Source organism: Mastomys coucha, unplaced genomic scaffold (genome assembly GCF_008632895.1).
Source record: "Mastomys coucha isolate ucsf_1 unplaced genomic scaffold, UCSF_Mcou_1 pScaffold15, whole genome shotgun sequence".
Lineage (NCBI taxonomy): Eukaryota > Metazoa > Chordata > Mammalia > Rodentia > Muridae > Mastomys > Mastomys coucha.
In genome coordinates, this window is record NW_022196897.1 from 13,068,213 (window position 1) to 13,092,223 (window position 24,011).

General features: G+C 52.4%; 3 protein-coding genes and 1 long non-coding RNA gene across 8 annotated transcripts; 1 reads left to right on the forward strand and 3 right to left on the reverse strand.

The window, feature by feature from the left end:
- Positions 1–794: 794 nt before the first annotated feature.
- On the reverse strand, positions 795–1,966 carry LOC116089819. Its single transcript, XR_004118476.1, has 2 exons — positions 1,927–1,966; positions 795–1,792 (listed from the first exon to the last, which is right to left on the reverse strand). It is a non-coding gene; the product is annotated as an uncharacterized LOC116089819 (long non-coding RNA).
- A 1,451-nt stretch (positions 1,967–3,417) lies between these two features.
- Clic3 (chloride intracellular channel 3) lies at positions 3,418–5,415 on the forward strand. 3 transcript variants are annotated; one of them, XM_031369348.1, is made up of 6 exons: positions 3,418–3,520; positions 4,303–4,412; positions 4,491–4,616; positions 4,753–4,859; positions 4,950–5,125; positions 5,204–5,415. In XM_031369348.1, the coding sequence occupies exons 1-6, from the start codon at positions 3,485–3,487 to the stop codon at positions 5,360–5,362; spliced, it is 714 nt and encodes a 237-aa protein (XP_031225208.1). In that variant the 5' UTR covers positions 3,418–3,484; the 3' UTR covers positions 5,363–5,415. The 3 variants fall into 3 exon arrangements, with proteins under 3 accessions (XP_031225208.1, XP_031225209.1, XP_031225210.1); XM_031369349.1 differs by having other exon boundaries at positions 4,762–4,859; XM_031369350.1 differs by having other exon boundaries at positions 4,774–4,859.
- A 712-nt stretch (positions 5,416–6,127) lies between these two features.
- On the reverse strand, positions 6,128–7,732 carry Paxx (PAXX non-homologous end joining factor). 3 transcript variants are annotated; one of them, XM_031369352.1, is made up of 7 exons: positions 7,424–7,732; positions 7,292–7,352; positions 7,080–7,129; positions 6,801–6,991; positions 6,640–6,708; positions 6,406–6,490; positions 6,128–6,333 (listed from the first exon to the last, which is right to left on the reverse strand). In XM_031369352.1, exons 1-7 carry the CDS (start codon positions 7,546–7,548, stop codon positions 6,294–6,296), a joined length of 621 nt encoding a protein of 206 aa, XP_031225212.1. In that variant the 5' UTR covers positions 7,549–7,732; the 3' UTR covers positions 6,128–6,293. The 3 variants fall into 3 exon arrangements, 2 of the variants coding, with proteins under 2 accessions (XP_031225212.1, XP_031225211.1); XM_031369351.1 differs by having other exon boundaries at positions 7,080–7,132; positions 7,424–7,623; XR_004118477.1 differs by lacking the exon at positions 6,128–6,333 and having other exon boundaries at positions 6,406–6,546; positions 7,292–7,589.
- A 5,833-nt stretch (positions 7,733–13,565) lies between these two features.
- Ptgds (prostaglandin D2 synthase) lies at positions 13,566–16,588 on the reverse strand. The gene is made up of 7 exons (XM_031369353.1): positions 16,393–16,588; positions 15,802–15,941; positions 15,623–15,699; positions 14,856–14,972; positions 14,603–14,704; positions 14,099–14,124; positions 13,566–13,688 (listed from the first exon to the last, which is right to left on the reverse strand). Exons 1-6 carry the CDS (start codon positions 16,504–16,506, stop codon positions 14,105–14,107), a joined length of 570 nt encoding a protein of 189 aa, XP_031225213.1. The 5' UTR covers positions 16,507–16,588; the 3' UTR covers positions 13,566–13,688; positions 14,099–14,104.
- Between the last annotated feature and the right edge of the window lie 7,423 nt (positions 16,589–24,011).

Below are 24,011 nucleotides of genomic sequence, written 5' to 3' on the forward strand. Positions count from 1 at the left end.
CTCACCCTATTCCTTCACTAGTTCGTGTCTCCTTTTATAACAGAGCAATTAGAGGAGAGGCACAGAGACATGCACCTGTTATCGAAGCACTTGAGAAGTAGAGGTAGGAGAATCAGGAGTTCAAGACTAGCCTGGGCCACATGAGGCTGTATCTTTAAAAAAAAAAAAAAAAGCAGAAATGCTGCAGCTTTGTACAAGAGCAGGATTTCTGTAAGAGACACTCTTGATTGTGTCAGGAGTGAAATGTACAAGGAGACATGAGCCAGTCTATCCATTCCCAGAGGATGCTCTGTACGTATTAGAGATTTCAGGGTAAGATCCTATGGCTTGGTAAGTCATGGGTCCAGCTAAAGCAGGTGGCAGTAAGTCTTTGGGAGGGTGAGGGACTGGTGGAGTTGGGGTTGGAGTGAAGACCTCACACATTAGGGGATTGTTCTACCTCTGAGCGAGCTCTATCCAACCCACTTTGTTAGAGACAGAGCCTCACTCAATCACCCAGGCAGGCCTTGAAGTTATGATCCTCCTGCCTCAGCCTCCTAAGTAGATGGGATGGTAGGCCTGCATCACCAGGCTTGGCTCTCTTCTCATTCTTTTAGAATATTTACCACCACTGGAAGTGGTGGCACACATCTTTGATCTCAGCACTCAGGAGGCAGAGGCAGGCAGATCTCTGTGAGTTCTCGAGGCCAGCCTGGTCTACAGAACAAGTTTCAGGACAGCCAGGGCTACACAGAGAAATCCTGTCTCAAAACACAAAACAAAAAATCCGCAGGTTGGAAAATGCACGTGGTGTGTGTGTGAACAGAGCAAAAGTTGGCACCTGTTCCTCCTGTCAGAAGTTACCTACTGAGGCTTCTTGCTCACAAGGAGCCAGTGGAAGTTATTGATCTGGAATGCTAACGGTGCTTATCTTCAGTTCTCTGTGTTTTCCATTTGTCTTGGTTTGCTGTGGTTACTATACAGAGAGAAGAGAGATTGGCTTAGGGCAGGCTGGCTCCACTAAAAGCCTGAGGAAAAATGTGTTCCAGGCCCTTCCTATACTTGTAGACTTTGCTGTACACTCTGACAATCCATGGAGCTCCTGCTCCCTCTGCCATAATGTTCACAGGATGTCCTGTGCACACAACTCTGGGTTCAAATCTCCCCTACCCCTTTTATGGTGCTGAGGATCAAACATAGGGCCTTGTATGCTGGGCAAGCTCTCCACCACTAAAAAATACCCTAGCCACAAAACTCCCCTTTTGAAAGGGCATAGTCATTTTGAATTAGAGTCTACTGGATGGTCTTGTTTTTAATTTGATTGCCTCTTTAAGAACACTATCTCCCCCCAAAAAATCACAGATCCAATACAACAAACCTATAATGCCAGACTCTGTTGGCATGCATATGTGGGACCACCTCTTGTCCATTCTCTATGATGGTAAACCTGGGGGACATAGTTCAGTGGTGCAGTGGTGACCTTGGATTTTGGGAGGCAAACTGTAGCTGAGTCCAAGAGGCTGTAAGCATGAGAGTGAAACAGCAATGGCTCCTACTATCCACAGACTGACACAGGACGTGTCCACAGCTCCCTTGAAGTAGTGAGGAGCCAGCCGGTGTCAATCTGGCTTGTTTCTTGAGATACATTTTGTTTCTTTCTCTCTTAGCCACTGCTCATGTTGTCTGTCCACTTCATCCCTTCCTTGTGGGTTTGTAAGGGCAGCTTTGCAAAAATATATAAATACAGCATGTCTAGTGACCACTGGCAGTTGGGAAAGGCTTCAGGGGCTACTCCACAGTGATGATTTGTCATCTGCAAAGGACAGAAAACCACAAAACAGAAAGCTGACCATGTCAGTAAGAAGCTGTCTTAGTCAGGGTTTCTGTTCCTGCACAAACATCATGACCAAGAAGCAAGTTGGGGAGGAAAGGGTTTATTTAGCTTACACTTCCACATTGCTGTTGATCACCAGAGGAAGTCAGGACTGGAACTCAAGCAGGTCAGGAAGCAGGAGCTGACGAAGAGGCCATGGAGAGATGTTCCTTACTGGCTTGCTTCCCCTGGCTTATTCAGCCTGCTCTTTTATAGAACCCAAGACTTCCAGCCCAGGGATGGCACCACCCACAAGGGGCCCTACCCCCTTGATCACTAATTGAGAAAACACCCCCAGCTGGACCTCATGGAGGCATCTCCCCAACTGAAGCTCCCTTCTCCGTGATAACTCCAGCCTGTGTCAAGTTGACATACAAAACAAGCCAGTACAGAAGCCAAAATAAAAGTGGCTCTAGGAGTCAAGAGTCAGATAGAGGAGGAACCAAGCATCTGGCACAAACCCAGGCTCCAAGGATGTCAGAGCTGGGTTCCACTTCAGCTCCGGCTGAGGTCAGGGAAATGACCGGGCGGGGCTAAGGAGGAGGGAAGCCTGGCACAGCTGAGGCGCTGACTAGGAGTCGGGCACGTGAGCAGGTGAGTGGGCAGGTAAGGAGCCACCTTGGCTGCACTATGTAGCCTGGATGGCACCAGCCTGCCAGAGATGGGGAAGCAATTCCTTGGTCCTGGTCTTAGCCAGTGGGCAGCACCTGTCCTCTGTAAGCACAAGATCTAAAGGACAGTTCTCCTGGATGGCTGCTGCTATGAAACACAGTCTTCCCGAGCCTATTGGGCTCCACAGTGGGAGTACCTTTGGCATTACTTGTGTCTCTGCCTGAGTGGCAGATGTGTGTCTGGTGGGGTCAGATTACCCTGGCCTTTTCCTTCCTTCCTTCCTTCCTTCCTTCCTTCCTTCCTTCCTTCCTTCCTTCCTTCCTTCCTTCCTTCTGAGAACTGCATCCCCATTTTCAGCCAGCACATAGTAGGTTCTAACCCTTCCTGGGGCCAGCCAAAGCTCAAGGTTAAGAGTAAGAGACCTGCTCTGAGCCTGTGTGGACAGGATGGAGGCATGGAACCTACTGCTCAGCTGGGTTAAACACCAAAACCAGGCTTATCAGCCTGCCAGCCACGAACATGTTTGGAATGTGGGCCCGCCCCACTTGACTGGGCTTCGTCGGAGGGAGGGGGCATCTCTTCCGGAAGGGCTTGTCACACAGACAGGTAAACTGAGGCATTTCGCACTCATTCCCATTCCCTGGCTGGCTTTCTGGGATAAGGACTTGACAATGGAGAATGAACCGCAGAGGGCTGTGACAGCTCCTGGGCTGAGATTGACCCTGTGTACATTCACCACACTAGCTACCCCTCACAATCACACTGAGGCTTCAGTCTTCTGCAGTGAGCCAGCTTCCCATACTCACAGCTGGCCCCGAGACTCAGGCCCGCTGTGGTCACTGTATGGACACTCTGGTCTTGTACAGACAGCTGGCTCTGCTCTGGCAACCTATCTGTTGCTTAGGTGGCTCCATGGGGCGGGCCCACTGACTGGGGAGGGTGGGGCATCCAGAAAGACTTAAAGAGCTCCCAAGGCACACCCTCTGCCCTGTGCTGCTGCCGGATGCCTCAGCTCCCACCATGGCTGAAACCACCAAGCTCCAGCTCTTTGTGAAGGTTCTGGGCAGGCCGGGCTGGGTGGGGTGCTGGGCTTTTTTCTTGTTGTTGTTCAGGAGGAGGGGTGGGGCTTCCTAATGGTACCTAAGTCCCTATTCCTGTGGTGGGTTTTAAGTTGCCCCACACAGGGCTGAGAAGAGCCAGGCATTGTGGGGGAGGAGCCTGGGTCCTGCTCTTCACTCTGGCTCATGGACCTGGCGCTGCTCAGGGAGAAAACTTCTTGGTGAGGAGATGTCAGTCTGGTAGCTGGCACCCAGCATTTAGCTAGAGATTCAGGGTCATGTGCCAGACTGGGGGCTTGCCAGATATGGCCCTTTTAGCTATCAGGCCAGTGCTCAGATCTGAGAGGGAGCAGGTGCTGGCCTCCTCTTTGGTCTCTTCCCTTCCTTCCCTGAGCTGTAACCTTAATACCCAGTTGTGTGGGTTAATCACTAAAGGATGAATCTCTGGCCTGCCCTACCCTGCAGCCAGTCTCTATGATTGGAGCCCTCTGGCAGGACCCCAAGCCGAGGCCCCTAAGCTCCCAACTTCTTTTGCCTTCCCCATTCCAGCAATCAGTTCAAGGGCTCTCACTTATAGTGTCTAACTTGTAGATGCCGTGCCCAACCAGGCCAGAGCCTTAGCCTGCCTCCAGAGCCAATGGCAGTGGGAGGCAGAGTCCCACCCAGCCAGGTGTCAGGATTCCTGGGTCTGCTCAGAGCCTGACACCTCTGTTCCACCCAGCCAGGTGTCAGGATTCCTGGGTCTGCTCAGAGCCTGACACCTCTGTTCCACCCACCCAGGCCAGTGAGGATGGCGAGAGTGTAGGACACTGCCCTTCCTGTCAGCGGCTCTTCATGGTCCTACTCCTCAAGGGCGTACCCTTCACACTTACCACAGTGGACACACGCAGGTGAGCCACCACCCTGGACCCTTCCCTGGCCTCTGCCCACCTCAGGCCAGCCACCTCCCTTCTGCCTGCTGTCCACAGGGCATTGGATGTGCTGAAGGACTTTGCACCAGGCTCACAGCTGCCCATCCTGCTATACGATGGGGATGTCAAGACAGACACACTGCAGATCGAGGAGTTTCTGGAGGAAACGCTGAGGCCACCTAAGTGAGCACCTGATGGGTCAGGCGGGCAAAGATGGGACCTCCTCGGGAGACACCTGGGAGAGCACCTAGGAAGGGTGCTTTGAGGCACAGGGTACTTGAGGGTCTGACTGGAATTCTTAAACTATTCACACCTATAGCTTCCCTAGCCTTGCACCCAGGTACAGGGAGTCCAACACAGCAGGCAACGACATCTTCCACAAGTTCTCTGCCTTCATCAAGAACCCAGTGCCTACACAGGACAATGGTGAGATACAGGCCAGCAGGTCCAGGCAGGAGGGCTAACCCAAGGCTAAGGCTGAGTCCTCACTGTTACCATTGCCCCCCACCCCCTAAGCCCTGTCTCAGCAGCTGCTCCGGGCCCTGACCAAGCTGGACAGCTACCTGCGCGCACCACTGGACCATGAACTGGCACAGGAGCCACACCTTCGTGAGTCCCGCCGCCGCTTCCTCGATGGTGACCAGTTCACGTTGGCTGACTGCAGCCTACTACCCAAGCTGCACATTGTGGATGTGAGTGAAGGACCAGTGGGTAGGTGTGGGTAGGGGGCCATCGAGGGAGACCCTCATCACACTCTGCTGCACCCACAGACCGTGTGTGCGCACTTCCGCCAGCTGCCCATCCCCGCGGAACTGTCCTGCGTTCGCCGCTACTTGGACAGTGCGTTGCAGGAGAAAGAGTTCAAGTATACGTGTCCACACAGCGCAGAGATACTGACCGCCTACCAGCCTGCTGTGCACCCCCGTTAGTCCCCTACCTCCATACACTCATCTGCAGCCCCATAAAGCATCTCTGCCCCCAAGTAATCGTGTCCTGAACGTCCAAATGGCCAGAGAACCACAGTTACACCACTTCAACTCTATGTTGAGAAACATAGTTAAAGGTGGTGGCCCAAAACGATGAAGGCAAGAGAATCCTCTGAGCAGAGCACAGTTCATCCTCCTCCATGGCATGGCACAAAGGCCTGGGGCCCCTTACAGCTGCCCTGGCACAGAGGCATCAGGGATCTAGGGGACTGGATTAGTCTCCCAAACCAGTCAGGCCAGAGCTGGGTGGGGTGCCCTGGACGGCCAAGGAGGGTGAGGAGCAGAGCTCCACAGAGCGCAGCCTCTGGGATCCTGGCCAGGTGGGTGGGGGCAGGCCTACATTCCTCAGTCCAGTCACAGGCTTCGTGCCAACCCTATCTCCTAGAAGGGGCTTGTACTGTCTAATGCCCTGTGGTGGCCTCAAGACAACTCCTCTGTGCTTCTTTGTATGGGGCAGGTGTGATCTGCCCTACCTGGGTGGGGCTTGGAAGTGTGGGACACCAGACCAGGAACCTCTCATCTTCCTGCTGGCCACGCAGAATCAACACAATAGGTCTGAGGAAGCTCTGCTGCCTCCCCTGAGACCCCTGCAGTAGAGCCTCCTGGATGCTGAGAGCCTGAGGCATCTGTTTGCATCCAGGGTCTTCACAGTACACCAAAGGGCTCTTCTCTGGCCCCTCCCCAAGGCCAATCTCCACTAGTCAGGTCTGGCCTCGAATCTCTCCCCGAGGGAGCAGTTTATTTGATGGGGAAGAAATGAGAGGCACCTCTGCCCAACAGTAGGACCACAAGGGAAGTGAAGCAAGGGGTGTCTGTGACTAGGGGATCCTAGATCTCCCCTTTCCTTGCAGACAGGCTCCTGGCTTTGCTATCTTCAGGTCTCATCGAAGTCTACACCACCAGCTGGTTTCTTACTAGAAGACAAGAGTAGGCAATACAGAGAGGAAAAGGAAGGGACCAGGGTAGGGAAGACAGGTGGCAAGTACCTTTTGAAACCAGGGTTGATGAGAGACTCCCCTGGACACCGTCTCCTGACCCCAGGCCCAGAGCTGCCTCTCTGGTGATCAAGTTCTGCCAGAAAATAGGATCAGGGAAATCTTGAAGTCCAAAGAACTCTGGCCAGAACTCTGTCCACATTGGAAGATTCTCCCATGAGGCATGGGAGAGGCAGTTCCAGAGAAAGAACAGCCCCAACCCTCATGCCAAGCCTGCCCCTTTACCTGGTAAGAAGAGCTGAGTGCCTGCTGGCTGGGTGTTCTTCCTGGGGCTACTGGCAGTCTCTTCTGCAGCTGGGAGAAAGCCATGGCATCTCACTCAATGCCAGGAGGGTCTGCAAAAGCGTGTCCCCGAGGGAAGGTACAGTTGCCCACATGTACAGTACCTGCCAGCCGCCTCTCTAGGTCGCATACATGCTCTGCCAGGCTGAGAGTCAAAGCCTGCAGCCTAGGGGCTGCCTCTGAGCTGGGCACCTTGGAGAGGTCAAAGGCCACGGCAGAGGTATCCCCTGAAAGGGTCATCAATGCTCTGTCCTCTTGCAGGCTTACAGTCACTGCCTGCTGTTGGCAGGCTGCCCTAAGGAGGGAGATGTGTGCTATGGCTAGGATGTGTTAGCACGACCCCAAGCTCCTCATTTCACGTGGCCTCCCTAACTGGAACTCACCTGAACCGGGAATGGATATCCTCAGCCCCACTTAGGCCAAATCGGGCTTTCTGCTGGGAACAAGGAATTGTCACTAACCGCCCAAGACCCTGGACCCACTGGACATTCCAAACTGCCCTACTATTAGAAATGTTATTAGAACCACTGCCACGGGGATGGGGCAAAGGGTGGCAAGCTCCCAGATGTCTCCTATCCCCAGTATTGTTACTCACGAGCGTCGCCAGGCTGTCAGGTGAGAAGCAGGTGCTCCAGAGCTCTGCGGTGTCTGTCACACTGGGTGGGAGGGGCTGTCAGGTACCGCGCCCGCTGTGCTCCCGCACCCCACATCCCTAGACTCCACTCACTAGAGGTTGAAGTCGTCGCCGTCCCCGTCTCCACCACTCTCCGACTCGCAGTAGCACACCAAGCGGGGAGAGCCCGAGTCCTGTGGCAGAATACAAAGTGGCAGCGACAACGGCGGAGGAGCCATGACAGCAGGGCGGTCTCGCCGCAGGAGCCAAGCCAGATGTGGGCTGAGGGCGCCTGCGCAGAAGTACAGACTCGGTGACTCACAAGCTAAGGTGTCCGCTCGGCGGCGGAACTTCTGGTGTCTGGAAGGACGGAAGGACTAGGCTGCTGGGAGGGGCGATACTCAAGGTTGACAATGTTTCCGGGGACCAGGCATGGAGTAAGAGTCCGACCTAGGGGGCAGAGCTTAGCATGTGGGCGGGGCTTAGCGCTTTAGCTCCTCAGTGCTATTCTGGGCTCTGCCCTGTGGCCCTTACACCCAAGCAGAGATCTACTATGGCCTCACTCCTTGTGCTCGTATTCTTTTCTGGATCCTTCTTAGCAACCAGGCACATATCTGCTGCTCTTCAATGCCGGTCCTCTTTCCTATCCATGGGCTTGTCCTACAGGGCCTCCAAACTCCTGGTCACTTGTCCCTTCATGTCACTTTAGATATAAACACATCTTTTTCCAAAGCTGAGTTGTAACAAACCAAAATACAAGAGTAAGTACAATACATTTGGTAAACGTTTGGAGATGCAATTTTCTCCCAGGCAATACCCTCCTATTGTCTGAGTCACCATCCTCTGTGTGCGACCTGTCAGCCCTGAGGACACCTTGACCAACACAAGGTCTCTGGAACCTGAGATCTAATGGGAGAGATGAATAATCCAACAGGACAGCACTCACATTGCAGCAAATGCTGATGAGAATCCATACAGGGCCTGCAGAATAGGGGCTGGTGCCACCTGTAGAGAATGGAGCCCAGCAAAGGGTGTGCTCAGGAGGAGGTCCAGTGGGAACAGAAGTCTTCTCAAGGCTGTGGAAGAGAGCTATCATGAACCTATGAGAACCATGGTGAGAGTGGTTAGTAACTGTGCTAACATTTGAAGAGTGCCATCAGCCAAACATACTCAGTTCCCACTCTCCTCTAGTTTTGCTCAGGCCTGCTGAGGCTCTGGACCAGAGCCTTTGTGTGCGTTTTTGCCTGTCTCCAGCAGAGTGTACTACCTCTAGCTCTTTTGAAAGTGTCCTCTTGGGCTGGTGAGATGGCTCAACAGGTAAGAGTACCAACTGCTCTTCTGAAGGTCCTGAGTTCAAATCCTAGCAACCACATGGTGGCTCACAACCACCCATAATGAGATCTGACACCCTCTTCTAGTGCGTCTGAAGACAGCTACAGTGTACTTATTTATAATAATAAATAAATCTTTGGGCTGGAGCGAGCAGGACTGACCAGAGCGAATAGAGGTCCTAAAAGTCAATTCCCCAAGCCAGATGAAGGCTCACAACTACCTGAACAGCTACAGTGTGTACTCATATACATAGAGGCGGGCAGTGGTGGCACACACCTTTAATCCCAGCACTTGGGAGGCAGAGGCAGGCAGATTTCTGAGTTTGAGGCCAGCCTGGTCTATAGAGTGAGTTCCAGGACAGCCAGGGCTATACAGAGAAACCCTGTCTCAAAAACAAAACAAAACAAAACAAAAGGAAATAACAAACAAACAAACAAAAAACAAAAAAAAAGAAAAAGAAAAAAGAAAGTGTCCTCTTGAGGCTCCATGCAGAACATTTCACCTCTGCTCAAGTCTCCATCCCTCTCTCTCATGTCTTGCTTTCTCTGCTTGTCACTGTGAACCATGCATCCTGGTTTTAGGAGTTTCTGGCACAATCTTGATGTCTGCCTGCATTTCCACCATTGTCTGACCCCTCCCAGAAGCTGCATCTAAGGTCTTGCTTCAAGCCACTGGGATATGGCAGAAACGATGGCTGTGCTCACCACAGCGCAAGGCAACCCAGAGAAACCTTTGATATCAAGGTATGAGGCCTGCCAGTGCCAGAGCCAGAGCTAGGAAGCAGAGCCCTGTCCAGACTGTGGGCCTGGGAGAGCAACTGGCATCCTCTTCCACTAGAGGGCCTGTCCCAGACCTTAAAGACCTAGAGATAGTGCTGCTTCTTGTTGTAGGCTGCCAAGTCTGCAGGGATTTGTTTCTCAGCCTCCTATGGAGCTATTGGTCTTGTTTGTTTGCTTTGTTTTGTTTGTTTTACCAATTTGAGTGAAAATTTTTAAACCTACTACAAAGCAGAAATAATAATATAATAAGCCCAGATGGAAGAATTATCAACATTTTGACAAATTTACAATCAGTATTTTTATTAAATTCTATCTTATTTTATTAACTTTTGCAGAATATTCACATTACAGATGTCATTGAACTATACCCTCAAACATTTCAGAACAATTTTGTCTTTTCAAACAATGGTACTTCAGGGCATGGTGCAACACACTTGTAAATCCAAATGGAAAGGCTGAAGCACGAGGATCCCAGGTACCTGCTGAGCAGGAGTAGACAACAGGGTCTTAGCACACATACAAAAGTTAATCAAGTTATACTGTGTCCAGTATAAACACAGAAATAACACACTTACCTTTCTGTGTGTGTGTTGTACATATTCATGTGTACACATGTATGTGTAAGTAGAGGTCAGAGGCCATTGTAAGCACCTACCTCAGTTATTATTATTGTTTAACATTTTTATTCATTTTATTGCGTGTGGGTGTATGTGTGTCATGGTGCAGAGGTCAGAGGTCAAACAGCAGTTAGTCGTCTTCTTCCATCCTTAGGTCCCAGGAATCAAACTCAGGTCATAAGACTTAGCAGCAAGTACCTTGACCTTCAGAGACATCTCAACAGCCTTCTATGTTGAGGTACTTGAATGCTGAATCTGTCTACAGTGGCTCCCAGGGCCCAGGGCACACATGGCACAGGGTAGAATATGGCTTGTCGCATGTAACTGCTGTTCCAAAGCGAGAGCTTCTGCCAGCTAAACCAGCAGTGTCACTCTTAGGCCTCCTGAAGAACTAAGGCACTGCCCTAAGGGACCCAGCCTATGTGGTTCCCAGCCTTGCCACCCACCTCCCACTCTCTGATTCCCCTAAGAAACATTGCTTCTGTCAGCCTCGCCAAAATGTCTACTGTGCCTGGGGAGCTGTAGAGAAAAACAGGGAGCTCTTTGGGAGAAGACTCAGCATAGAGGTGTCATGACTCGATTGACCCTGAAGGTGGCTGGATCCGCCATACAAGGACCAGGTGTGGCAGGTCCCCAAGCATTACTAAAAGTGGGGAGTAAGGGTCTTGAGGGATACAAGAGCTACTTGAAGCTTTGGTGGCCAGGCCTCCCTGCCTTCTCCATACTGGAGACCATGCCCAATGTAGTTCTATGTTGGTGTTAGGGTGGGGCATTGGTAGGGACCTCTGGGGGCACTCATCTGTGCCCAACACACTGACCCGTTGAGAAAGCAGATCTCATGAACACCTTTGTCCCTTCCCTAAGTCCTCCACCCCAAGCCAATGATAGTCTCTTGTGTGTACTGACTTGGACATTCTACCCCCTCACTTGGCCTAGATACCGGGCCTCTGCTACAGACTCTTAAACATGGAGGTCCCAAGAAGACACTCTGAAAAACAAAGTTTCTTTCTCCATGCCTGAGCATGTGATGAGATGTGCCCTGGGCAGTACTCCCACCCAGGCTGGGGATACTGTTCCAGGAGAGGGGCCTGTGTCTAGTACTGGGGGTTACCAACTCCTCTGCCAAGGACTGGAGAGTGTTCCTTCTCTGTCTTGAAGTACATCACAACAAAAGCTCTGGTTTGCCCACGAGGGGCGCAGGAATGCCATTCTGGGTCATGGCTAGGAGTGAAAGGTTGGTTGCTAACCAGGACTCAAAGATGCCTGTCTACCTTGGAATCTCCCCCAACATGGAAGCCACCCCTGGGACACTCCCCAAGACGGCTACCCCAGTATTCCAGTCCTGCAGCCTACACAATGAGGTTCCCCACCCCACTTCTTTCCCTGCTGCCAAATGACAGTCTTTTGGCCATCCAAGCTCCTCACCTGGGTTGCTAAACTGCCTGGCCACAACACTCTTGGTGAAAGTTGTTTCACTCTCCTGGCATCTCCCATATGGCCTGGGGAGAAAGAACTCCACACCTGAGCCACCAGTGACCCTTGACGGACCCCTTGATGGACCCTTGGGGTGCTCAACCTCAAGATCTGCCTTGCTTTTTCAGGCAGCCCCTGAAGCCATTGCCTGTGCAGAGCTATCATGGGGTCTCCTGTTGGCCTTCACAAGGGGACTAGGTGCTTTAGCTTATAGGGTGTTGGTGATGGGAGCAGGGAAGGAGGGAGTGCAGAATCTCCAGCCTCCTCTGCAGACATACACATACAGACATACAGGCCCTGTTTCCTCACGCAGGTCATAGGCAGACTTTCAGTGTAAGCCAAGGTCCTTTGGGGAGCAGGCTTCTGTGGCTCTTATTTGGGTCTCCACTGCCCAGGCTGTCTGGAGCCCGTGGGCTGTACTTCTGGTATTCCAGAGACAGATCTGGTTCCCATCCCCTGACCTTCACTGAACTGCACACTTCCTTGTCTGAGGATAAATTGAAGGTGAGTTTCAAAGGATCACTCATGTGGGATACCACATGACAGCCAGGTCACCACTGGGCAAGGCATTCACTAGGACCATGTGCATCTTTCATAGTCCTGGAAGGCCTGGTTATCTGATATAGCCCTGAGTATGTGCTGGGTCCTCTGAACTGCAGGGTAGGGCAGGGAAGCTGGGTAGAATCATCTCCATCCTGTAAGAGCCCACTACATCTTGTCAGGATCTCTTGCTTTCCTGACAAGGCTCAGTGTCCAGTGTCATAACTTCTGTACCTAGAATAACTGGAAGCCATTGTTGGAAGACCAAGGCAGCTTATTCCAATGCTGGTCCTGGACATTGTGTTCACAAGGCCATTCCTGGTCCACTGTAGCAAATGGATGGAGGCCTTTCTTGAAGTCCAAGACCCTGACAGACTGGAACCAAGGAAAGTGTACACACACACAGGTTTGGGATGAAGAAAGATGAGACAAGAGGGTGTGGGAGAGGTGTAGGCTTCCCCTGGCTGACATCAGGCTATCCTGCCTGGGGACCCAAGCTGGAGACACTCCAAGCAGGGCAAAGAACGAACAAACCAGCAAAGTCACAGCATTTGGAGTGTCCTCCAGGCCAAAGAACTGCCATGGCTGCTTCTCAGTGGCCTTCATATCCCCAAGATGCCCTGAGATAGCCGTCCTGTCTTGGAACACACCGACTGTGATACACCACTGATTGCACCTGGCTCAGCTATTTCTACACTCACCACACCACATCCTGTCAGCCCACGTTTCCTGTGGGAGGGGTGTGGAGCTCAGCAGTCAGGGGCAGAGAGCCCTAGTGGCATCCAGGCCTGAGGGCTGCCAAACAGTTGTGGCATGTCAGATCAGGCATAGTGTAGCCCCCTTCTTCCAGAAGACTTCCCAGAGGCAACCCTCTCCACTGACCCGAAATTTGGCATTGTCCGATTGGGCCTGGGACCTGCTCACTATGAACCAGGAGGGAGAGGGATGCGGGATTGGGAATAGCTACTCAGGTGGGAAATCTGGAAGAAAAGTAGGGCTAATTGGGCAGCCATGTGAGGTTTTGGTGCCTTTGATGCTAAGGCTCTAGTCTAAGGCTGGAGTAGGAGCAGAGGCACAGGCAGCCTCTCTTCAGCCCATGCTGTCGATCTGTATCTGTGAAACAACTCCTTTTTGTCCTTCCACATTTATTGCCTAATCCAAAGATTCTTATCCCACACCTTGAAAAGCTTATGGGATCTGAGGCTCCCTGGATTCGCAGAGGTAGATACATGTCTAAGGGATTAGCAGTTAAGTGACTGACCCCCAGCAGCCTAGCCCAGGCCTGGCTGTGGCTGGCAGCTTGCAGGGCCTGTGACTAGATTGGTTTGGGCATGTGGTGAGGTTGTAGCCTCCCTGTGCAGAGTAAGTGCTAAACTGGGCACGTCGGTCAGGTTGTTCCTAGTCAGGGCTTGAGCAGGAACAGACATCTTTCTGGTCATCGTATTGAAAAATTTATAAGAGGGGTATAGGATAGCCCAGAGGCCTAGGGGACGGACAGACAGACAAAAGTCAAGGTCTGACTTGCTTTGGACTTTTATTTCTCTGTCAAGGCAAAGCTGGAGGGTGTAGACACACTTTGGGGAGCCAGGGATGGGATCTTGAGAGTGTCAGAGCAAAGGAGTCCTGAGGCCAGATCACCTGGACAGAAGAACAAGAGCCTATTCCTCCAGAGCCTATGGTCCCGAAGTCTCAGTGAATGGCACTAGGGAGGAGCCCTCTGACTTGTCATTTCCATCCCTGGCCATTCCCCTTCCTGATCTTGCCCATCCTGGTTCCTTGGAGACCCCTGCTGCAGATTAGGCTTCACAGGGCAGCAATCCCTCCCCATTGAGTGTACCATTATCCTTCTCTCCATGAGCCCTTGGCCATCAGCCCTATTCTAGTCATTGGTATTTCTTTCTGACTGTCTCACTGGGACACATGTGCTTGGGGAGCTGCATCCCCACCACTCAGTGGTCACGTGGCTACTCAGTGGTCACCTATGGAGTGAGTAAATGGCTAGGTAGCGCTTACCATGTGATGCCAGCCCTCCGTCTGACTTCTCTTACCTGTATTTAGTCTTGAATGCACTTATCTGCCAAGAAAGAAGCCCAGGAGAGTGGTCAGCATCAGGTTTAGACCCATATTCACCAGGACTTTGTGCTTCTCCCTGGACTCTAAGAAATCTCCCCAAGGCCATGGAGAACTAGTTTTGGCTGAGCCCCCAAACTTCAGAAACTCGGATTTCCCACCTCTGCTCCAATCTTTTCTTTAAAACATAAAAGGTGTCTTTCGCCATGTTTGTTCCAGTAGTACCCCTGTACCCCTAGCTAGGGGGCTGGCAGGCAGGGGAGCTAGGTGCCCACCAGGAAGAGAGTTCCCAGTAAAGGGGGATGCAGGTAGAGGTAATAATGTCGGGACAGTCTGACACCTCCACTTATTTCCTTGGAACCCTCTGGACTAGTAGGTAGTAGGGCAAGGCCAAGCTCTCCCCAGTTGCCCCCACCTTGTTGCAACCAGAGGCTCCACTAATCTGACTATAATTCCCTCCCCAACAGCTTAGCCCCCCTCACCCGGTTGGGGCAAGAAAACAATGTCCTCCTCTGTGAGGCCCTGGGCCTTGCTAAAGGCGGTGAATTTCTCCTTCAGGTTGGCCTTCAGAGTCTGGGTCCTGCCTGGTAGATAAAGAAGGGTCCGGTGTCAGGAGGCAAAAAGCCCTGCCCTGCCCCCACACCCTTTTGTTACTGCCCTCTAGGGTCAGGTCTTGGTTTGTTTCCTACCTCAGGCATCTGCCCTGTGGGTGGGCCTGTGGGCTGGGATACCTACTGTAGAGGGTGGCCATGCGGAAGTCCTGGCCTGGGCCCTTGGTGCCTCTGCTGAACAGCAGAGCATACTCATCGTAGTTGGTCTCCACCACTGAGAGGGAGTGGAAGCTGCCCCAGTCTGGGAACCCAAGAAATGACACTGATTGGAGACATGTGGCTCCCACATCTCCATCTCCCTCGGCTCCGGAGCAGGTGACCTTTGTGGGCTTCTCTGTGGGGAAGGGTCTCAGGTCTTCTTCATCCACCCCTGGTTTGGCTGCCTTCCCTGTCCCTCCCTGGGCGGCCACCAGACAGTTTCTAGCTTCCTGCCTGAACAGCCAGGAACATTGTCTCCAAACTATGAGTCTTGGGGAGAGAATAGAAAACACTTAGGCTCAAGAAATCAGTAGGCCGGGTTACAATATAGCTGGAAGGCAAAGGAAATAGGGTTCTGGTGGGGAGCCATAGTTCAGGTGAGGGATGGAAAGAGGTCCTGGAATAGGAGCTATGAAATGTGGGTAGGATTTGGGGAATGCCTGTATGTGATCCACTTGGGCAGCAGAGTACTGGAAAATTCCATTTGGTCAGGGGCCTGGAAGAATGTGGGTGGGCTTCAGAGAGGCCAAAGTTCCCAGAGAGAGGTAGCCCCATGTGCCTGAGGCAGATTCACAATCAGATCTGGCCTTGGATGTGGTGTGACCATTACCCCCACAATTTTGGGACAGGGGGCTGTACAGTCAGCCAGCATTTACCTCAGAATTTACCCAGATAAGGAAGTGGCTCACTCACGGGGGCTGTTGTAGGTGTAGTGTCCGGGAGCTCCCACAGGCTGCAGTACCATGACCTTGGTCTCACACTGGTTTTTCCTGTGGGTAGATTACCCTTGAAGTAAGGGATCAAGTTCCCAAGATGACCGCCAAAGACATGTCCTTCTGTGTCCCAGAACTTGCCACACCCCCCCATCTCACCTGAGGAAGGTAGACGTGAGGTTGAGGCCACCTTCTGTGGAGGGGGCTACCACTGTCTTGCACATATACAGTAAGGTTTTCTTCTCCCGGAACCAGCTTGAATTGGAGGCGAGGCCCGCACTGTACCAGCGCCCCAGGAACTGTGACCAGTGGATGCCTGGGTCTGCTCCATGCACCCCTCATGGGCAGACCCTGGTAGGCTGGTCTTCCCTACTCTGACTCCTTCTACACAGGTTCTAGTAGCACGCTTCTCTCTCATCCACGCCCCTCCTTCTCTAGCAGGCTGGCTCATTGCCCCATGGAGGAGGGGGTAGCAAAGACCCCCTCCTTCCCCAGGCTGTTGAGCTCCTTGTCTTTGTCACAACCCTTGTCCCAGTCCATTATTGGGTAAAGTGGGTATCAGAGCATACCACACTCCTGGTGTAGTCAGGTGGACCAACCAGGCTGTGTGCCAGTGCGGTTCCAGCCAGCTCCCAAGCACAAGCACACATGGCCGACAGTGCCCGGCACACCCTCTTTTGTGAGAGAAAGTCTGGCTCTGACCCAAGGGCTCTGTTTCCTTGGGTGTGGGGTAAGAGGACCCTCTCTCACCTTGTCTTGTTGAAAGTTGGGCTGCACTGTGTCATGGTCCTGGGCTGGGGTCTGTGGGAATCCCAAGAGACCCAGGAGGACCAGCCCCATCCACAGCATGTGAAGAGTAGCCATTTGCTTGCAGCAGAGCTGGTGTCTGGGCCTGAGGCCAGCAATGTGGACAAAGCAAGGAAGACTGGACAGGGAGCAGAGGGCACTGTGGAGACCCCTATTTATGAGCCAGGCTTGGCCTCCACCCAAAGCCCAAGGACTGCCCATTGGAGGCTCGTGATGTTGGTGTGAGGGAGGGTGGCTGTCCCAGCTGCAGCCTCATCTGCTCATTATGTAAGAGGCTCCAGCTGAGCTCCATACCTCAGCGAGACCTCTGCCTATCCCCCCTTCCCAACTCCAGAGGCAGAACTGGCTCAGACCTCACCCACTCCTGCCAGCAAAGCCCACATACCTCACAGTGGGGATGGTGCTGGACGTGTACTCTGACGATACCCTGCTGCTAGAAAATCTAGCCACTTCCCACCTAGAGCTAAGACCTGCTTCTCACAAGCCCTACCTATCATCCCTCACCAAGTCCCATGACCTCAGCAGGGAACACAAAGCACCATTTGTGCCTTGAACATTTGGTCCTGAAAAGCTAGAAGTCATGAGGCCATGAGGAACCCTCACCAAGATAAACTTTCGCACTCTACCCTGAAGCGAATCCAAGAACCAGCCGTGCTGAGTACAGCCTCCCCCATGGTCAACTTCTGGGGTTGACATGGTAGCCCTCTGGACTTCCATAGAGGTGGTGGGTGGGAAGAGTGAAGCCGTGGGCTTTAAGCTGCTGTAGGTGAGGACAGAGTCTGTGACTTCCTCCTGGCTTCCAGGGTCTGTCCCTGGATGGGACACCAGTGACCACAGTAGAGAGACAGCTGGTACATACTGCCTTCATCCCTTTCCTGTGGCCCAGGAGTTTTGGGTTCTGTGCCACAGGATCGTTTAGCATGAACATCTGAGTGGTCTTTGTGGGGAAGGTCTCTTGCTTTCTCACTAATGTTGGGACTACAGAAAGTGGATAGATTCCAGAACTACCCAGAAGAACCCAAGATCTCATCCCTTCACTCAGCCTACCTCAGCCCCTCCCTGCCCAGAACACTCAGCTCCATCCATGCCCTGGACCTAAGGAGAGAGGATCTGTCAGGGGGAAGCTGACCACAGACTCCAACCCCAGCCAAGGCCCAGAGGCTGATCTGGGAGTTTTCTCCAGAGGAACTGAGGATAGGGGCAAAAAGAGCCACATGGGAAAGTCTGAGAGCATCAACCTGTGGGGCGGAGGTCCTGTAGATGACTGAAGACCCGCCCCCAAGCAGAGTAATCAGAAGTACTTCCAAGTGTGGAAGCCTCTTATGGCTTGGATCTGAAATGTCCTCAGCAATTTGCTTAAACATCCTCTGCTGGATGATGCTATGTGGGGATCTGTGGAACCTTTAGGAGGTGTGGTCTCGCTGGTAGAAGTAGGTCGCTGAAAAAGGGCCTTTGAAGGTGATTTCTGGTCCCTGCTCCTGCTGCTTTCTCTTCTCCATTGTTCCTGGTTCCATGCCTCAAAATAAATCTTTCTTCTCTAAAGTTATTTCTGCCCAGATACCGTGGTTTTACTTTTCCCCCATTATTTATTTATTTACAGCTCTATTGCTGCCCCCTCTTCCTAGTTCCCCCCTCCCACAGCCACTTCTCTGAGAAGGTAGAAGCTCCCCCTCCCATATATCCCCTCAACGGTACATCAAGTCTCTGCAGGTCTAGGCAGATCCTCTCCCACTGAGGCCAGACATGGCAGCCCACTTAGGGGAACAGGATCTACAGGCAGGCACCAGAGTCAGGAACAGCCCCCCCCCGCTCCAGTTGTTGCCCCCCCCACTCCAGTTGTTGCAAGGAATACTGTGGTTTTAATGACAATGAAGTAATCCAGTCCTTTTGGAAGGACCGTGGCACTCAGACTGATTTTTGGTGGTTCTACCTCCAAAGTCAACCCTGCCTGGTGAGGTATGGGCTGCCTTGTTTCCAAGCCAGTGTGAGCCTCCTTCTGACCATGCACCCCTGTGTGCCTCTTCTGGGCCAGTCCCAGGACCCCACCTTACTCTGTACCCATCCACAATGCTGCTCAGGCTGGACTGTCTCATTGGAGAAGGGACAGTGCTGATCCTGGTGGAACCATGAGTAAAGGTGACTGAGAAGGGACATCACTATTGGTCCTGGGCTGACCTCTGGAGGGGACAAGCTTCTGAGGTCCATAGGATTACTGACCCCCACCACAGTAGAAGGCTTCTCCCCACCTAGATTTTTGCCTCTGAAGTGTCCTATCCTAATCTACTCAATGCCCAAGCCAGAGTCACAAGGAGTGAAGTACCTATGGTCTTTTCAAATCCTCCTCTGGTCCTGTCCCTGTCTCCTGTCTGAGGGTTGCTGGTTTCATCTCCCAAGTGTGTCTGCATCAGCGCCTGCCCCCTGGACCTCCCTCCTACAAGAAGCCTAAACACCTGCAGGAAGCCTTCCAGGAAGTGTAGCAGAGTTCTGACTGTACTGGGGCCTCCTTCACTGCTCTCACCATCCTTGTCAGCATCATGGTGTTCATTTTCACTAGTGTCCTGTGAGGGAAACAGGCTCACACAGAATAGTAAGAACGCACAGCATGCCAGAACTCAGCCAGTGTTGTGAAGCAAGTGCCTGGGTCCCCCAACTGTAGCCTCTGCGTGCTCCTGGGTGCCAACTCTGCCACTGAGGTCTTTTCTCCTAAGTTCTTACAAGGCTGAGAGTATCTACTTCCCATGAACTATAGGACAGCTGTGCATTAAAGCCTAGCGTCTCCCAGAATCCCCTCCTGCCTCCTCTGGTGGCTCAAAATCAGGAGTAGATTATCTGAGCAGGACAGAGATGCCATTCTGGGTCTAGCAGAGACAAGGTCATTCAGGTCAATGTCCATCCTTTATGTGCCTCAGTTTCCTCATATGTGCAAAAGGAGTGGAGATATTCCTACTTTGCAGGAGCTCTTGGAAGTTTGTTAAATGTGGGCCTACCAAGTTATGAGGACTTGTTCCCAGTAAGTAGGGGCCTCTGTTGGGCTGAGATGAGGCCTTGGACCTTCCTCCCCTCAGCCTGGCTCTGGTCAGGCCTTCCCTCTCAGCCTTACTGGTAGCATAGAAATCAGGCTGTATGAGGATTCTGAGAAATTGAGGGTGGACTGACCTAGAGGCTATTACCCCACATAGTCTCAGCCTCTCCTTTCTCTAGGCTTACTGCAGCACTCAGGCTGTCCTGAGTGGAAAGAGCCTGAACCAGCACATAGACCGCACATGGGACTGTTTGGCTGGACGAAGACCTGGCTACTCTGAGCACCAGGGAACTCTTGGGCTTAGCCTTGAAAGGTTCACGAGACCTGAGCTTCTAGAAAAACAGTCCCAGCCTTGTCCTATAGGGAAGCAGATTCCTCTCTGGGGATATTCAGTACCCTGAGTGGGAGGCCATCTCTGTGACATCTCCAGAGGTAGCTTACCCTCAAGGCCTGGTGAGACCTGAGCTAGGGTAGTGACTGCTGACTGAGTGACAGTCCCTGAATCCCCCAACCCGCTGGCTGCCAGAGCATAGCCTCTATGTGTTAAAAGGGTGTATATGTGTGTGTGCGTGCCTGTGTGTGATCTTTGGGAGACCTAGGCCCCCACCTTCTCAGGTCTGCTGTCAACTCATAGCCCTTCCCAGAAATGTTCCTCAAAGGGCTGTAAGTAGAAGAGTGTCATCACCTTAGGCCACAGAGAGGCAGCTGAGTGGAATATTTTGGACTCTGAAAGTTGACCTTAGTGTGGTACCCTGGTCTTTAGCATGAGAAAACTAGGGCCTGTGAGAAGGTTCTGGGCTGTGCCCACTGACCAAGCTGTGCAGGCTGCACTCTGGGCTGTCTCTGAGCTTCCATCCAAGCCCACAGCCTGCTCCTCTGCATTCCTTAGCTGCTGGGCTCACCTTTGTTGATTTGGACATGGCTGCCTCTCCCTGCCAAACTTCCAGGCTGCCTATGCCCTTTCTCAGCTCTGTAGGATCCAGGAGCAGGAGGAAGCAGGAAGGCTGGGGTAAGATAAGTCCCTGGATTTGGGTCTCATGTGCATATTGTCATCCAGGCCCCAGAAGGGTCCCAGGATGGACAGGCCAACTTGCTGCTCAGGAAATTGGGTCTGGGCAGGCAGCTTTTGGAAGTCAGGGAATCTCGTGGGACCCTCTCTTCTTGCAATGGATATCCAGAAAGCTGGTGAGCTGCCAAGGCCTGGGCTGGCCTCAGCATCGAGCAGGCCCACAGTTTTCAGCAGTGGGGCTATCAGTGCTGGAGGAATGGTATAGATGATGGTACGGCTCTCCAAGGCCTACTCCGGCTTCCAGAAGCAGTCAGCAATCAAGACCAGAGAGTAGGCCGAACAAGGCCGGAGGGCTACAGCATCCTAAACAGTGTCCCTGGAGGGCCAGGTAGACTGGGGAACAGCTTGCTCCTCTTGAGCCAGGCTGGGTCTCCTGGGCAAGACTTCAGCACCTCCTGGCTCCCATATGTGGGTTCACAATAGCCACAGGATCTGGATACTTATTTATTTATTTATTTATTTATTTTTGCCTTTGTTTGGGTCCCACTGTGTAGCCCTAGCTGGCCTGAAATGTGCCTCCCATGCCTCTTACATAGATAAGACTGACCTTGAACTCACACAAGTCCACCTCCTGATTATTAGAAGCTAAAGGTGTATCTGAATCTTAATCTAAGTCCAGTCCTGAGACAGAGCCCTGACTTTCACTATGAGGTCTAAGAGGACCCAGGGAAACTGGTCCACAGCTCTGAGAAAGCCCTTACACAGGGTACCTAGCAAGGTGTGGTAGCTGGGTACCATACTCTGAGGCATTGTGCTTGGGCACTTCCTTTTCAGCCCCTCCTAGGATCTGGGCTTCAGGAGATCCCTGGGGTAACATCAGGCTCCCTACTCCCCAGCCTGAAGCCAGGTGCTGGTTAAGTACAAGTGTTTCTCTGTTTCTGAGATTAAGGAGGGAGTTAGGTCAACAAAGTAGAATGAACAAAGGCAAGTGTCCCAGAGGACATTGCGGCCCCCAAATCAGATCCTCTAGCTCCTGCCTAGGTCTGGCTCACCACGTTTGAAGGGCTGGGAGGCCCCACCCACCCAGTTCACATTCCCCGTGAAGGCAAGGACAGCCAGCCCATTCCTCTGTCACAGGCATTTATTGTGCTGGGGCTGAGTGAGCAGGGACACTGAGGGTCTAATTGGAATGCAGTGAGGGCCAAGCTTTCCATAGTCAGCCAGCTCTGACAGTCTTCTAGCCTAGGAAAGAGAGAGGAGAAGAAGAAGGGAAATGAGAGAGAACCTGGAGCCAGAAGGACCTGGATGAGGACACACCCCAGCAGGAGGGGCCTAAGAGGAGCTAGCCTGGCTCAGGGAGAGCTCCAGGAACTAGACACAGGAAGGTCAAGAGAGCAAAGAACAGGGTCTTAGCTGATACCACCCCCTCCCCCATGACCCTTCCATCTTTACCAGACAGACTCACAGTCAACTTAGGGGCAATATTGATTAGGGAGCCCAGCGTCCTAAGGGCACACTCGCATGATCTCTCACCTCCAAAGCCCCTTAGTACCTTCAAATGGAGCAGGAAGGACGACCCAGACCAAAGTACCCAGAGACTTGACAGGAGGCACATTTCAGGCAACAGTGTGTTCTGGCGTGCCCTGCCTGCCTTGCCTCCCCTGCCCCCCATTTTGACGCATACCTGATTCTGGTACAACTATGAAGCCAAAACTTTGGCTCCAACCTTACCATAATGCCCCTTCTGAAATCCTCGACCTAACTCCATGTCTCATTTCCAATTCCTTCACCGTGTGTAGCCCAAGTTGTCAGTGTCAGGTGTGGAGGTGGATCTGTACAGAAGACCCCATTCTCACTCTGCCCAAGACTCTGTATCTGAATGCCTCCTGCTAGGGTTTGTACCTGAGGCCTGAATCATCTAGCCCTGAGTGTATCCTGCCTTCAGACTGAGATAGAAGTATTTTATCTCACTCACTTGTGGGCCTTCTTCCTGTGCTCAGGACCTACTGCTTAGCTCTACCTTTCCCCCAGGCTCTGCCTCAGACATTCCTTTTGAGTCCCAGTACCTGCCTTATGTATAACTAGAGAGCCGTCTCCCAATCTTCTGCCCTCTAATCTTCAAGGATCAGGGCTGAGTGTGTGATTCTCTTAGCTTGTCAGAGTTCCCAGCTCTGATGCAAGTCATCCTCAGGGCTCAAGGCCACTTCACAGCCATCTGTGCAACCCAGTGCTCCCTCCCACAATTCCTGGACCCCTGTACCAATTTTGAATAAGATAGTGACCCAGTCTTGGAGGATACCCAGTATTTCAGCAAGCCTAAAAAGTCTTTTGTCAGATAAGAATCCAGCTCCCTCCTCCCTGTGTCAGGATGAGAAAGGACCCTTAGGGAGGACCTCTGATTCCATTCACCCTTGAAGGGCCTTGGGAAGGACCCCTCTTTTCATTAACGGAATGATTCCTCACCCAGGAATACCCCCCTCTATCCCTACCAACCCATCTTCCACCCAGGTTCCTATCCAGCAGCCTGGCCTGGAATCATTCCTGGTCCTTAGTCCTTACGTGGAGGACCAGAGAAACACTCTTATAGTCCTTTGCCAAGTCCACCTTATAACTTTCTGACCCTAATTCTTGCAGGAGCAGGCTGGGAAGGGGATTGATGATCACAGCCACTCTGAGAGTGGCACCAGAATGTTCTCTGACTTAGGACTGCTGCAGGCCTTCCTTGGGGTTTTGGACAGGAAGAACTCACCTTCCCAGACTCTGAGGAGATCCTGGCTTGGCTGACCCTCAGAGACAGGGTCTTGACCCAGTGTTCATATGCCAGGGTCCTGGGGAGAATAGAAAGCAGAGAGGAGGGAGCCTTTGAGGGAAATGTGGGATGCGGTAGGAGGAGGAGACTTCGGGGTCTTCTAGAAGGGTCCTGCTTCTCATGCTTCCAAGACAGGTCACACCTCATGGCAGCCCGGATTTCCCAGAGCTCCCACTGGCACCTCAGCTGAAGTCACTGTGTTACCTGGTTCTGACTTTTGTCATGCTTGCGCATCTTCCTGGATTCAACCTTTCACTGCGCCTGACCCTGCTTGCTTACCTTCTGATTTCTCCTCCAATCCACAGGTTCCAGGACAAGCAAGTGCATGTATTTGGAAGTTATCCATGAGCTCATTCAAGGCAGACAGTCCCTACTTCTGTGGGGGTCTCTACTTGTCTGTTGATGCTGGATTTTCCACTATCAGCTACCCACCATTCCCTCATGTGGCAGGGACCATGAGAACTTGGTCTCACCTGAGTGGAGCAGATGCAATGGCAAATCGACTTACATTTGGAATGGGACCCCATCTTCCCTCCTAAAGGTGTGGCCCATCAAACTACAGATAGACCATGCTCCTTGGAACTGTAGAACTAATGACAGACAGGCCCAGCCCTCTCCCACCCCAGATGTGGCCCCAAGCCACATCTCCTGCATCTGGCAGAGACCTAATGACTTTCAAAGCCTCAGATTCACCACATGGACAGAGAATGTTGTCCCCACCT

Excerpts from the sequence above, each read along its gene's own strand:
- Paxx (XM_031369351.1), bottom strand. The coding sequence starts at position 7,548 with ATGGCTCCTCCGCCGTTGTCGCTGCCACTTTGTATTCTGCCACAGGAC. Across the intron at positions 7,353-7,423 it reads GGCGACGACTTCAACCTCTA|TGTGACAGACACCGCAGAGC; the intron begins GTGAGTGGAGTC and ends CCTCCCACCCAG. Across the intron at positions 6,334-6,405 it reads ATCAACCCTGGTTTCAAAAG|TAAGAAACCAGCTGGTGGTG; the intron begins GTACTTGCCACC and ends CTTGTCTTCTAG.
- Ptgds (XM_031369353.1), bottom strand. The coding sequence starts at position 16,506 with ATGGCTACTCTTCACATGCTGTGGATGGGGCTGGTCCTCCTGGGTCTC. Across the intron at positions 15,942-16,392 it reads CCAACTTTCAACAAGACAAG|TTCCTGGGGCGCTGGTACAG; the intron begins GTGAGAGAGGGT and ends CACTGGTCACAG. Across the intron at positions 14,125-14,602 it reads TGTTTTCTTGCCCCAACCGG|ATAAGTGCATTCAAGACTAA; the intron begins GTGAGGGGGGCT and ends CTTTCTTGGCAG.
- Clic3 (XM_031369348.1), top strand. The coding sequence starts at position 3,485 with ATGGCTGAAACCACCAAGCTCCAGCTCTTTGTGAAG. Across the intron at positions 4,617-4,752 it reads GAAACGCTGAGGCCACCTAA|CTTCCCTAGCCTTGCACCCA; the intron begins GTGAGCACCTGA and ends TCACACCTATAG. Across the intron at positions 5,126-5,203 it reads CCAAGCTGCACATTGTGGAT|ACCGTGTGTGCGCACTTCCG; the intron begins GTGAGTGAAGGA and ends CTGCACCCACAG.